This window comes from Mixophyes fleayi, chromosome 5, assembly GCF_038048845.1.
Source record: "Mixophyes fleayi isolate aMixFle1 chromosome 5, aMixFle1.hap1, whole genome shotgun sequence".
Classification (NCBI taxonomy): domain Eukaryota; kingdom Metazoa; phylum Chordata; class Amphibia; order Anura; family Limnodynastidae; genus Mixophyes; species Mixophyes fleayi.
In genome coordinates, this window is record NC_134406.1 from 49,129,650 (window position 1) to 49,143,486 (window position 13,837).

Genomic DNA, 13,837 nt, shown 5'->3' on the forward strand with positions numbered 1-13,837 from the left:
TGAGAGAGCTTATAATATAATGATGGGTTACTGCACCTTGCTTTTAAATAATCCAAATGAGCCTTGTTTGTAGATGTGTCTGATTTGTTAATATTAAGTGTATGCCTGTAAGATATGAACTGAGCATGAATTCACAAAAGGCTCCTTGAGAAAATGGATGTAAAATTAAAAATGAACTGCTCTCTATGGAGCACCAAACTTCACAAGCTGCTGAAAGCATTACAATTATGTGACTGTTAAAGTCTTTTTACTTTCCACTTTACAGCTAAAGGCTATTGCTGTTAATGAACAACTGCAAGTTGTCTACGAGGACAATGTTCACTTTGATAAAGATCTTCCTGAATTTGGGTAAGTGAACCCTCCGAGGTGTAGAGCAGGTTTAGAAAAACATGAACATAACATTTGTATGAATAGAGATATAAGTGGAGGAAAATCTCTTTGAGCAAATAACCTAATCCAAGGTGTAATTTTAAATACTAATATACTAAACCCATTAAAAAAAACACTTCTATTTTATTATATTGTTGTGAAAACTATAACAATCCTAAAGGTTACAGCGAATGGACATTTAAAACTAAATGAAGATGATGTTCTGGGCTTGTCTGTGTATATTGTGTTTTGCAAGTCTGTGCAGGTGTATCTACGTGATTTTGTTGTGCCATATTTAGATGACCCTGGCTCATGATTCAAAATCTGAGCCAGGGCCTCCACTTATCCAGCTGCAACCTCGCCAATGCTCACTATTTAATGCAGCTTTATCCCCCCACATAGACACACTACCCTTTTGTAGACGCCAGGTCCATTCAGTGCCATGAGTGTTTGTTAGCTCAGAGATGTGTTCATGCCACTGCGGTGCTTTCTGTGATAACAAAGATCCTCATAGTTCTGAATTGGAACGGAACCAGCATAGTGCAGGTTCCCGTCAGGAGTGTAAGACGCTACATTGACAGAAGTCTATCTGCTGGGTCACGCTTCCCATGAGAGTAACAGAGGCTGAGGAGACGGCCTGGTGCTGGTACTGCAGTGTGTTACAATTCTGGCAAGTATGTCCATCCCCTCCGCTGTCGCAGCAGATTATTGCATAGGGGATTGTAGCCCAGACCTCCCGTACTCCTGGGGGCTCGGTCACACTTCAAGTTGTGACTATGTTGCTACGACACTACACCTTACATACAGTATATGTTAGTTCTGTCTCTTACATGTGAGCCAGCATTATGTTATGTGTGCTCTGGTAGACTACTGTATTTAGTGTGGTACTAGGTCAAGGAAACATTACCTAAAGTTACAGTTCCAGAGTTTTTTCCTGTGTCCTGATTTACCTTTGCAAAGCAGACAATAACTGAGCCGATGTATATTTACAGTGGCTCAATATTATGGACATGTTCCTGCCTGCAGCCTTTATACATGGATCCAGCCTATCAGTGACACCTCAGGATATAAGGGTCATTGCATACTGCATAGTTATTCAAGCTGTGCTAAGATAAGCTTAGCTAAGCCTAGGAGTAGTGATGTCAGTTATACACATCAGTCAGTTATGCACATCAGTCAGTCAGTTACACACATCGGTCAGTCAGTTAGTTATGCACAACAGTCAGTTACATACATCAGTTAGTTACACACATCAGTCACTTACACACATCTGTGGGCAGCAGGGTGGCTTAGTGGTTAGCACTTCTGCCTCATAGCACTGGGGTCATGAGTTCGATTCCCAACCATGGCCTTATCTGGGTGGAGTTTGTATGTTCTCCCTGTGTTTGCGTGGGTTTCCTCCGGGTGCTCAGGTTTCCCCCCACACTCCAAAAACATACTAGTAGGTTAATTGGCTGCTATTTAATTGCCCTTAGTCTTTCTCGGTTTGTGCGTGTGTATGTTAGGGGATTTAGATTGCAAGCTTCAATGGGGCAGGGACTGATGTGAATGAAATCTCTGTACAGCGCTGCGGAAATAGTGGCGCTATATAAATAAATAAATAGATGATGATGATGAGGAGGAGGAGTGATTATGTTGTCTTCAGAGATCTCATTAATTGATTGGTGTCCACCTGAGTTCAATGAAAGTGTTTCAAATTATTTCAAAATAAATAAACTCTTTGGGAGATTCCAATGTTGGTTAGAACATTTTCAAACAAGAACTTCATCATAAAGATAAAAAGGCATTCAACACGAATCTGAGAAAAGGTTCTGGAAAATCTCGAAATAAGGAAGGATATACAACTATTTCAAAGACTTTTAATTTCTCCTAGAGTACTTTCAGGTCCATAATAAAAAAAATTGGAGGGAAAACGGTACAACGGAGAATATGCCTAGAACAGTCCTTCCTCCAAAACTGAGCATCTCTGTGAGAAAAGCACATAATAAGCAGGACACCAAGAGTCGTACGGCAACTCTGACAGAATTACAGTTTTCCATGGCACAGATAGGAGAAACAGTTCATGGGACAACAGATCAGTCACTTCACAAATCTGTCCTTTATGTGGGAGGTTGGAAGAGAGAAAACAATTAGGCAAGGTACACACTGGAGGTTTTTCAGCCTATCATCGGGCCAATCACCGGGTAAACGACCGATTGGCCACATATTGCGTTAGTGTGTCTAATCACACGATGGACGCCAATTGTTCCAAAGTGCCGATTGTCATTTCATTTGGTTGGTTGTACTGTTTAATAATCTCGTTCCAATCATGTAGTGTGTATGCCCTCACAATCACGATCTCCATAGAGTTAACAGAGTCATGGGGGTATATTTACTAAACTGTGGGTTTGAAAAAGTGGAGATGTTGCCTATAGCAACCAATCAGATTCTAGCTATTATTTTGCAGAATGTACTAAATAAATGTGAGCTAGAATCTGGTTGCTATAGGCAACATCTCCACTTGGTCAAACCCACAGTTTAGAATATATACCCCATGATCTTTTCAGCCGATGCCATCAATGAACATGTAGAACAATGTAGTTAGTTTGTTCGTTCATTTTGCAATTGCAAATTTTGTTTGAGTCACAGAAGCCAATGAAACTCGTAAGGACATGTGTATAGCTATAACAAGGCGGTTTTAATCAGTGTGACAGAAATGAATGAATGAGTGACTATTGTGCTGTCTTTCTCTAGACAACTATAGGACTAGATGAAGAGCACAGATCTGAAGGTAAATCATGTCAGTGTGTACACATGAATTGCCCGAGCGATCAGACCTTCAGTCATAGGTACAATCATTGTAGATAACACATCAGTCGGAAAATTCTTCAGTGTGTACCTAGCCTTACTGATGACCATTCACATGATATCTCACCTAGAGTTGTTTTTGTTTTCTTTAGAGAGGAACTATTTTTTCTATTAGTTTGCTGCATATCTTCCCACCAGGCCCATTTAATCCAGGTGATTACATTGGGATTTTGAACTATCTGTAGTTGACATGCTTAATGCATCTGTTTACCAAATAGAGGAATCCGTTGCTCTTCTCTCTCTCTCTCTCTCTCTCTCGCTCTCTCTTTTTGTTTAAATCAGATATGTTTCCTATTTAATTCTTTCCCAAAACAAGAAGCACATATAAAAAAAGACATACATAAATATTTCGTAATGCCTGCCTCTTTGCTAGTACCAGGTCATGTAAAAAGAAATACAAGAAACACAATACAATTTTAAACTGGTTCATATGCAGAATCCAACATATGAGGCATTTAAAAGAATCAATGTAGAGAAACTCACCCCAAAAACAATACAGACAATCATCCAATTGGTTAGTTAAATATATATAGTGCACAGAACAGGCCAACCAGTAAACCCCTCACCCCTGCACTTAACAATAAACTCAGCGGTCGCCAAGTCTTCTGAACATGTCCTGTATCTGGACCGGTACCATCTTGACCAAATTTTATGATATTTAGATTGCGCTTTCCTACATGTATACATGTACCTCACATGTTGCAAAGTGGCAATGACAAGTGCCTTCCATTTATGAAATTCATATGGGCCAGGAGCACGTTAGACCCCAGCAATCACCACTTCTGGCAGGGTCATTAAATGTAAGATATAGGTAGTTGTATATTTATCAGTAAAATCTTACAAAGAAATGCCATAAAGGCACCATTTAGCACCAATAAAGGAGGCAGAAGGCACGGTATTAAGGACAATTCCACTATTGGGCAATCGCACAGTAAATGATAAAAATCGTTATCAGGGGAATGACACTCATCCATGATTACTCCTCCGACCCATATGAAATAGACCGAGAGGAATATGATATACCCTATGTAATATAAACAGATGAATCTGTTGATAACAAAGGCAGGACATCGCATTATGAAGACTTCTTAGGATATGAGACCACTCCTCATCCAGAAGAGGGCTAAAGTCCACCTCCCACCTGGCTCTAGATGTATCGGAATCATCAGGAGCTGGCGAGAAACTGAGATTAGAGTACATAGCATAAATAGTATTCCGAGTGGCCACTGTGTAAAACAGACTTTTAAGAGGCGATAACTGAATCAAAGGGGGAGAGGGGGAAACTGGGAGTTAAAGGCATGACGTAACTGAAGATAACAGTAAAAGGCAGAGTTCAGGATTCCCTACTCCAAAGATAATTGTCTTCAAGCATGTAGTCTCATATAAATGCCCTATAGTAGTGATTCCATATCTACACCATATATTATAATTTTGTAATTTACCAAGTTCAGGGAAAGAGGAATTGTACCACAGTGGAGTGGAAGGATCATGTCCGTGGCTTCCAAGTATATGATGGGCATGACGCAGATCTCACCTAGAGTTTACTAGAAAACCTGCAGGAAGCCCACGTACACGTGGAGGAAGAGTCTTTGGTTGATGAGACTAAGTGAACTTTTTAGCCTTAGTATTAGGTAGGGATGTGCACCGGCGACTTTTGAGGTCTCGTGTTTTGTGTTTTGGATCCGGATTTTCGTTATTTTTGAGGTTCGGATTTGTCTCGCAAAACACTTGACGAAAGGTCTCGGTTCGGATTTAAGGTATTGGATTCGGATTTTTTTTGAAAAAAACATAAAAAGTTTAAAAATCAAGTTTTTGGGCTTATTTTCACTCCTAGGCTATTATTAACCTCAATAACATTCAATAACAAGCATTTCCACTAATTTACAGTGTATTCTGAACACCTCACAATATAGTTATTAGTCCAAAACGTTGCAACAAGGTATCTTTCTGGACTGCGTAGAGGAGTGGGTCACCACAATATATATAATAAGAAAACCATCAACTTGTATGATTCGCACCAATAAATGTACCTGGACTGCGTAGAGGAGTGGGTCACCACAATATATATAATAAGAAAACCATCAACTTGTATGATTCGCACCAATAAATGTACCTGGACTGCGTAGAGGAGTGGGTCACCACAATATCTTAAAAACCCTGAACTTTTATGAATCGCACCAATAATTGTACCTGGACTGCGTAGAGGAGTGGGTCACCACAATATATATTAAAAACCCTGAACTTTTATGATTCGCACCAATAAATGTACCTGGACTGCGTAGAGGAGTGGGTCACCACAATATCTTAAAAACCCCGAACTTTTATGAATCGCACCAATAAATGTACCTGGACTGCGTAGAGGAGTGGGTCACCACAATATCTTAAAAACCCCGAACTTTTATGAATCGCACCAATAAATGTACCTGGACTGCGTAGCGGAGTGGGTCACCACAATATATTAAAAACCCTGAACTTTTATGATTCGCACCAATAATTGTACCTGGACTGCGTAGAGGAGTGGGTCACCACAATATATTAAAAACCCTGAACTTTTATGATTCGCACCAATAATTGTACCTGGACTGCGTAGAGGAGTGGGTCACCACAATATATTAAAAACCCTGAACTTTTATGATTCGCACCAATAATTGTACCTGGACTGCGTAGAGGAGTGGGTCACCACAATATATTAAAAACCCTGAACTTTTATGATTCGCACCAATAATTGTACCTGGACTGCGTAGAGGAGTGGGTCACCACAATATATTAAAAACCCTGAACTTTTATGATTCGCACAAATAATTGTACCTGGACTGCGTAGAGGAGTGGGTCACCACAATATATTAAAAACCCTGAACTTTTATGATTCGCACCAATAATTGTACCTGGACTGCGTAGAGGAGTGGGTCACCACAATATATTAAAAACCCTGAACTTTTATGATTCGCACCAATAATTGTACCTGGACTGCGTAGAGGAGTGGGCACTGGGCACCACAATAAAATATATAAAAAACCTTCAACAGATCTGCATTACACTACACATACGGCTGCTCCTCCATCCTCTCCATCATATACATGTTGGAGTTTTAGCGTGTGACAACCTCTTGTTTTTGATAATGTCAGTGCATTTTGAATATTTTTCAATTTGCCCCACACCACTGAATGTACTTTATCTATGATACGCAATACGCATCTATCTATCTTGACTGCGTAGTGTGGTGGCCCCGGTACACAATTTGGTACCGAGGCCACAATATAATTAAAAAACCCTCCACGTGTCTGAATTCCACCAAACAAGTATCTGGACTGCATAGTGGGGTGGCCCCGGTACCCAATTTGATACCGGGGCCACAATACCTCCTCCAAACATGGTACAGACAATTCGTCATTGAGATCCCAGACAGACAGGGTCAAAGTGTTATTGTTTGACTTTGTAAACCCAAAAAACTGTCCCTGTTGCACATAGTCGTGCAATGAAGACTGACTTTTTCATTTAAAGGCACGATCTTTCAAGTGTAGTGTTTGTAAGTCTAAGTCATATTATACTTTTGGTAAAATTGGTTTATTTTGTTCCTCTTTATGGTAATTAATTAGTAATAGAATTAAAGTATGAAATAGAATTAAAGTATGAAATAGAATTAAAGTATGAAATAGAGTGGTATAGAGTTGTAGTGTGGTATAGATAGAGTGGTCCACACAATATAATAATAAAACCCTCAACTGGTCTGAATTCCACCAAACAAGTATCTGGACTGCGTAGTGTGGTGGCCCCGGTACACAATTTGGTACCGAGGCCACAATATAATTAAAAAATTGGGCATCAACTGTCACCGTTGTTTAATATCCGATACACCTAAATATGGACTGCACAGTGGAGTGGCCCCGGTAGTAAATTTGGTGCCGGGGCCACAATACCTCCTCCAACTTCCAAGTGTAGTGTTTATAAAGACAGACAGCGTCGAAGTGTTATTAGTTGACTTTCTTAACCCTAAAATTGTCCCTGTTGCAAATATTCGTGCAATGGACAGTTACTTTTCTATTGAAAGACTCAAGCTTTCAAGTGTAGTGTTTATAAAATATAAACAACAATACAGTAGTTTTAGAGCACGTCAATACCTCTTGTTTTAAATTATGACACGGCATTTTACTTTTGGTTTAATTTCTTGAATTTTTTTACATTTGGTTTTACTTTTTGAACATGGCAAACGACTGTTGATTGGTCATATAATGCAAAAAAAAAAGTTCCAAGATGGAATTGTCCTTGGGCCCTCACACCCACCCTTATGTTGTTGAAATAGGACATGCACACTTTAACAAACCAATCATTTCAGCGACAGGGCCTACCAAACAACTTTGGCTGAAATGATTGGTTTGTTTGGGCCCCCACACCAAAAAAGCTATTCATCTCTCCCTGTACAGACTAAACAGGCTCTACTGAGGCAAGATGTCGTCCTCATCCTCAACCTCTGATTCCTCTCCCCCTACAGTGTGTACTTCCTCCTCATCACACATTATCAATTCGTCCCCGCTGGACTCCACAACCACAGGTCCCTCTGTAGTATCTGGAGGGCAGTGCTGTACTTCATTGAGGAATTGATTATTCATTTTTATAAACATCATTTTTTCAACGTTGTGAGGAAGCAACCTACTTCGCCGCTCACTGACCAGGTTCCCCGCTGCACTAAAAACTCTTTCCGAGTACACACTGGAGGGGGGACAACTCAGGTAAAATAGAGCCAGTTTGTACAGGGGCTTCCAAACTGCCTTTTTTTCCTGCCAGTAACAATATGGACTGTCTGACATGTCTACTTGGATGGTGTCAGCAAAGTAATCATCCACAATTTTTTCTATTGTGACAGCATCCAATGCAGCGAGAGTAGACATGTCTGCAATGGTTGGCAGGTCCTTCAGTCCGGACCAGATGTTATCAGCATCCCCGCCAGTGCCTCTTTTGGGAAAACTGAGCTTTTTCCTCGCAGCCATAGATGTGGAAGAAAATGAGGGTGGAGCTGTTGGCATGTCACGGTCCTCTTCAGAGGACAATCTCCTGACCAGCAGGTCTTTGCACCGCTGTAGACTTGTGTCCGCCGGAAACAGAGACACAACATACGCTTTAAACCGAGGATCGAGCACGGTGGCCAGAATGTATTCCTCTGACTTTAAAAGAGTGACCACCCTCGGATCCTGGCAAAGCGTACGAAGGGCTACATCCACAAGAGCTACATGCTTGGTGTAATCGCAATGGCTTACCAGCTCCTCCCTCACTTTCTCCAGCTGCTTCTGCAACAGCCTGATCAGGGGAATGACCTGACTCAAGCTGGCAGTGTCGGAACTGACTTCTCGTGTGGCAAGTTCAAATGGCTGCAGAACCTTGCACAACACGGAAATCAGTCTCCACTGCGCTTGACTGAGGCGCATCCCCACTCCTTTGCCTATGTCGTAGGTGGCTGTGTAGGCCTGAATGGCCTTTTGCTGCTCCTCCATCCTCTGCAGCATATAGAGGGTGGAGTTCCAGCGCGTCACAACCTCTTGTTTGAGGTGATGGCAGGGCAGGTTCATGCTTTTTTGATGTGCCTCTAGTCTGCGGTAGGCACTGGCTGAATGCCGAAAGTGTCCAGCAATTTTGCGCGCCACCGCAAGCATCTCCTGCACACCCCTGTCACTCTTGAGGTAATGCTGCACCACCAAATTAATGGTGTGGGCAAAACATGGGACGTGCTGGAAATTGCCCATATTTAATGCCCGCACAATGTTACTGGCATTGTCTGACACCACAAATCCCCATGAGAGTCTAAGTGGGGTAAGCCACTGGGAGATAATTTCCCTCATTTTCTCTAATATGTTGTCAGCGTTGTGCCTCTTATTAAAGCCTGTAATGCACAATGTTGCCTGCCTTTGCATGAGCAGCCATTTTGTAGATGCTGCTACTGATGCAGCTGTTGCTGTTGCTGCGGAAGGGGATGCATCTACCCAGTGGGCTGTCACAGTCATATAGTCCTTCGTTTGCCCAGAACCACTTGTCCACATGTCCGTGGTTAAGTGGACAGTGGGTACAACCGCATTTTTAAGAGCACTGAGGACACTTGATCGTACTTCTCTGTACATTTTTGGTATCGCCTGCCTAGTGAAGTGGAATCTCGAGGGGATTTGGTACCGGGGACACAATACCTCCATCAACCCTCTAAATCCCACTCCACTGATGGCGGACACCGGGCGCACGTCTAACACCAACATTGCAGTTACAGCCGCAGTTATACGCTTTGCAATAGGGTGACTACTATCGTATTTTGTGGTCATGGCAAACGACTGTTGGACGGTCAATTGTTTTGTGAAAGACTTAGCGGTCTTACGACTTCCCCTCTGGGAAGATGACCGACTAACAGCAGCAACAGCAGCAGTGGCAGTAGTAGGCGTACCGCTGCAGGATTCCTCGGATGAATCCCGTATTGAGGAGGACTCAGTCTGGCTGGTGACTTGGGCTGCAGGACTGAATCTGATGGAGATTGTGGAGGAAGTTGACGAGGAGGGTGTTGCTGGTGTGTATCCAACTGGACCACGGGATTTAGGTGTCCCTGTACCGATGAGGGTCCTAGCCCCAGTTCCTGAACTAACCACTGAACTATGAAGGTTATTCAGGTGACGTATAAGGGAGGATGTTCCTAGGTGGGCAAGATCCTTACCCCTGCTTATTTGAGCTTTACATAAGCTACATATGGCCATACATTGGTTGTCTGGATTTGGATAAAAATAACTCCAGACCGAAGAGGTGCATTTTTTGGTCTTCTGACCAGGCATGACGATGGGCTTTTTCATCCCATGGACATCAGCTGTTTCCCCCCCTGGTGCCTCATTTACAATAACCACATCACCATCCTCATCATCAAGTTCCTCCACAGCGCCAGCTACATCATCAATAGCCTCCTCCCGAGCCACCTCTTCCCGTACAGTGATGGGAAGGTCAGGCTTGACAACCACCAACACCCTTGGACTCGCCTTGGGGATTTGTGATAATTTCTCTTTAGAAGGCAGAGTTGTTTGCTGTTTTGTTGCTGACAGCATAACTCTCTTCAATTTTTTGTAGGGGGGGGGGAGGAGGAGGAGGGCTAAGATCCGTGGGTGAAGCTGAACCACTAGTCATGAACACGGGCCAGGGCCTAAGCCGTTCCTTGCCACTCCGTGTCGTAAATGGCATATTGGCAACTTTACGTTTCTCCTCAGATGATTTAAAGTTTCTCTTTTTGCTACTTTTTCTTAACTTGGGCTTTTTGGATTTTACATGCCCGGTACTACGAGATTGGGCATCGGGCTTGGAAGACGACGTTGATGGCATTTCATCGTCTATGTCATGACTAGTGGCAGCAGCTTCAGCATTAGGAGGAAGTGGGTCTTGATCTTTCCCTACTTTATCCTCCAAATTTTTGGTCTCCATTATATGTAGCACAAGATACTGCAGAATGTGTGAACTTGGTAATATTGCAGTACCAATGGACTTATACTGCTGGATTGGTTTTGCAAATTTGGTTATAATTATTATATATTTTTTTTTTTTTTTAAATTTTTTATTTTTTTTTACTTTTTTTTAATTTTTAAAAAACTTGGGAATAGTGGGGAAAAAACTATGCCCTTAGAAGCACAGAGCACAGGACACAGCACCACTGGACTGAACAGGACACGGCACAGGACCCAGCAGCACTACGGAACTCAGCAGGACAGAGCACAGGACACAGCACCACTGGACTGATACTGCAGAATGTGTGAACTTGGTAATATTGCAGTACCAATGGACTTATACTGCTGGATTGGTTTTGCACATTTGGTTATAATTATTATATATTTTTTTTTTGTTTTTAAATTTTTTATTTTTTTTTACTTTTTTTTTATTTTTTAAAAACTTGGGAATAATGGGGAAATAACTATGCCCTTAGAAGCACAGAGCACAGGACACAGCACCACTGGACTGAACAGGACACGGCACAGGACCCAGCAGCACTACGGAACTCAGCAGGACAGAGCACAGGACACAGCACCACTGGACTGATACTGCAGAATGTGTGAACTTGGTAATATTGCAGTACCAATGGACTTATACTGCTGGATTGGTTTTGCACATTTGGTTATAATTATATATATTTTTTTTAATTTCTAATTTTTTATTTTTTTTTACTTTTTTTTTATTTTTTAAAAACTTGGGAATAATGGGGAAATAACTATGCCCTTAGAAGCACAGAGCACAGGACACAGCACCACTGGACTGAACAGGACACAGCACAGGACCCAGCAGCACCACTGACCTCAGAAGGACAGAGCACAGCACACAGCACCACTGGACTGATACTGCAGAACACAGCACAGCACAGCACAGCACAGCACAGCACAGAACAGAACAGAACTAAACAGCACAGAACTAAACAGCACAGAACTAAACAGCACAGAGGACCACCTAACACACCCTCCCTCTACCCTGATCAATGCCCGAGTGAAGATGGCGGCGACTAGCGGGGAATTTATAGGATCCGAGTATCGCGAGATCCGACAACGGGATTATGAGTCAGAGCCTCAGTTTCACTTTTGAATTTGGCGCCAATACCCGGATCTGTCTCGGATCCGACTCGGATCCGCAACGTTCGGGTGGGCTCGGATTTCATAAATCCGAGTGCGCTCATCCCTAGTATTAGGTTCTGTGTTTGGCACAAGCCTAAAACTGCATCGTCCCAAGAAAACGATCCCTACTGTGAAGCATTGTGGTGGGAGCATAATGCTAGGAGGATACTTCTAGAGAGAAAACATAGATGGTACCAGATATCAACAAAATGGAGAATGGAACAAAATGGTGGAGAACTTGCTGGAGTCAAAAAGAGCCCTAGGGCCTTCGGGAAGATTTTTATTCCAGCAGGATGATGAACTAAAGCACATAATAAAACCCACATTACATTGACATAAATGCAAAAAAAAAATCTGTGCCTTGGAGAGGACCAGTAAAAGCTCAGACATTTAATCTGCTAGAAAACCTGCGGAATGACTTGAAAATTGCTGTTCAGCGATGTTCCCAATCCAACCTGATAAAACTCGAGCAATATGGCAGATAAATTGGTGAAAATCGCAGTGTTCAGATGCAAAGTTGGTAGAAAATCACCCAAATAGACTATAAACTCTAAATACAGCTAAAGGTGCTAAGATCAAACATTAAAAAATGTAATTAATTGTTATCTGTGTCAATGAGCTATTCTATAAATTAGAGAGAAACATTACTGCTATTTTTTATTTAGATGGGGTGGGCGTGTCAAGTGTCAAATAGAAATTACTAATCGATTTATTAATTGTAGAAATAGTTCTGTTAAGACAAACTTTCTTTACCTGCAATTAACAAACTGCATTATATCTCATAGCTCTGGCATAAAAAGATTGGCAAGTATTTTATTCCCCAGGAAGCGTGAGAATCACATGCTTCAGTTACACACTGCCCTGCAGATTGTAATGGTTAAGATGGGACAGAGCAGCTGCCAGTGTGACTCATACAACTATTATGTATGAGTCATTCATGTTCATCTTATCTGGATTACCAGCTGCCTGTTACCAGTAGTTTACAGGTAATGTGCATCCATTCCCAGCACCTAGTGGGGTCAACCTCTGAACCAGTATGCAGCCTATTGACTCACTAAGTACCATTGGAGGTCATTTGCTATGGGGCAGAAGTTTGCAGAGGTCGAGGGGAGGGGCTAGGTGTAGTGAGGACACTTCTTGTGAAGTACAAAAGTTTTGTGGAGTGTTTTTTTTTTAAATGAGATCAAGAATACAGAGGGCACTGGGAAGAGCAGGGCACCCTCCTGCACTAGCGAAGTGAGCGGGGGCTTGATGATGCAATTTTCAGCCGAATTGCGTCATCTTGGTCCTGCCCACCGCTTAGCAGAAGGACCATGGTGAGGTGAATCACCACACCTCCTGCACTTGCCACTTGGATCTCTCTAGGGATAAAAATAAATGTATAAGGGAGTGGGTCTAACTTTAGAGCGACTTAGGGCTAGATTTACTAAGCTGCGGGTTTGAAAAAGTGGGGATGTTGCCTATAGCAACCAATCAGATTCTAGCTATCATTTTGTAGAAGGTACTAAATAAATGAAAGCTAGAATCTGATTGGTTGCTATAGGCAACATCCCCACTTTTTCAAACCCGCAGCTTAGTAAATATAGCCCTTAGACTTTTAATGTGACTTTCCACATTGTGCCTTTTCCGATTTTCCAGAGATTAGGCATGCCCCATGATGGTTACTCGATGGTGAGCCACCAAGGGGCAATGGTGCAAAACCAAGGTGTTTTGTGGTGTGATTTGTGTTATGCTTCATAAATGAGGCCTAACAACTGTAGTCACAGGCTGCAGTCTTGTGCATATATTGGTTCAGCCTACAAAATGCCTGCATCTGTTATTTTGGCTGCACCTTACTTGCTAACTTTAGTACAAAGCTCTCCGGGAGGGGACATGCAAATCATGTTGTTAGGCCCCACCCCCAGTCAAACTTTGACAATTTTGGCCTATCACAGTAGGGGACATGGCCAGTCTGACACAATTAGCCCCGCCTCCAACCACTACACCAACGAAGAGGGCAGGCTGCGGAGGTTGCCCTG

General features: G+C 42.3%; 1 protein-coding gene across 3 annotated transcripts in view; it reads left to right on the forward strand.

The window, feature by feature from the left end:
- XYLB (xylulokinase) overlaps positions 1 to 13,837 on the forward strand; it is a 147,213-nt gene that overhangs the window by 13,511 nt on the left and 119,865 nt on the right. For all 3 annotated transcript variants that reach the window (XM_075212160.1, XM_075212161.1, XM_075212159.1), the window contains one exon: positions 266 to 348. In XM_075212160.1, the coding sequence (XP_075068261.1) occupies positions 266 to 348 (83 nt within the window). The remainder of the gene's footprint in view (positions 1 to 265; positions 349 to 13,837) is intronic.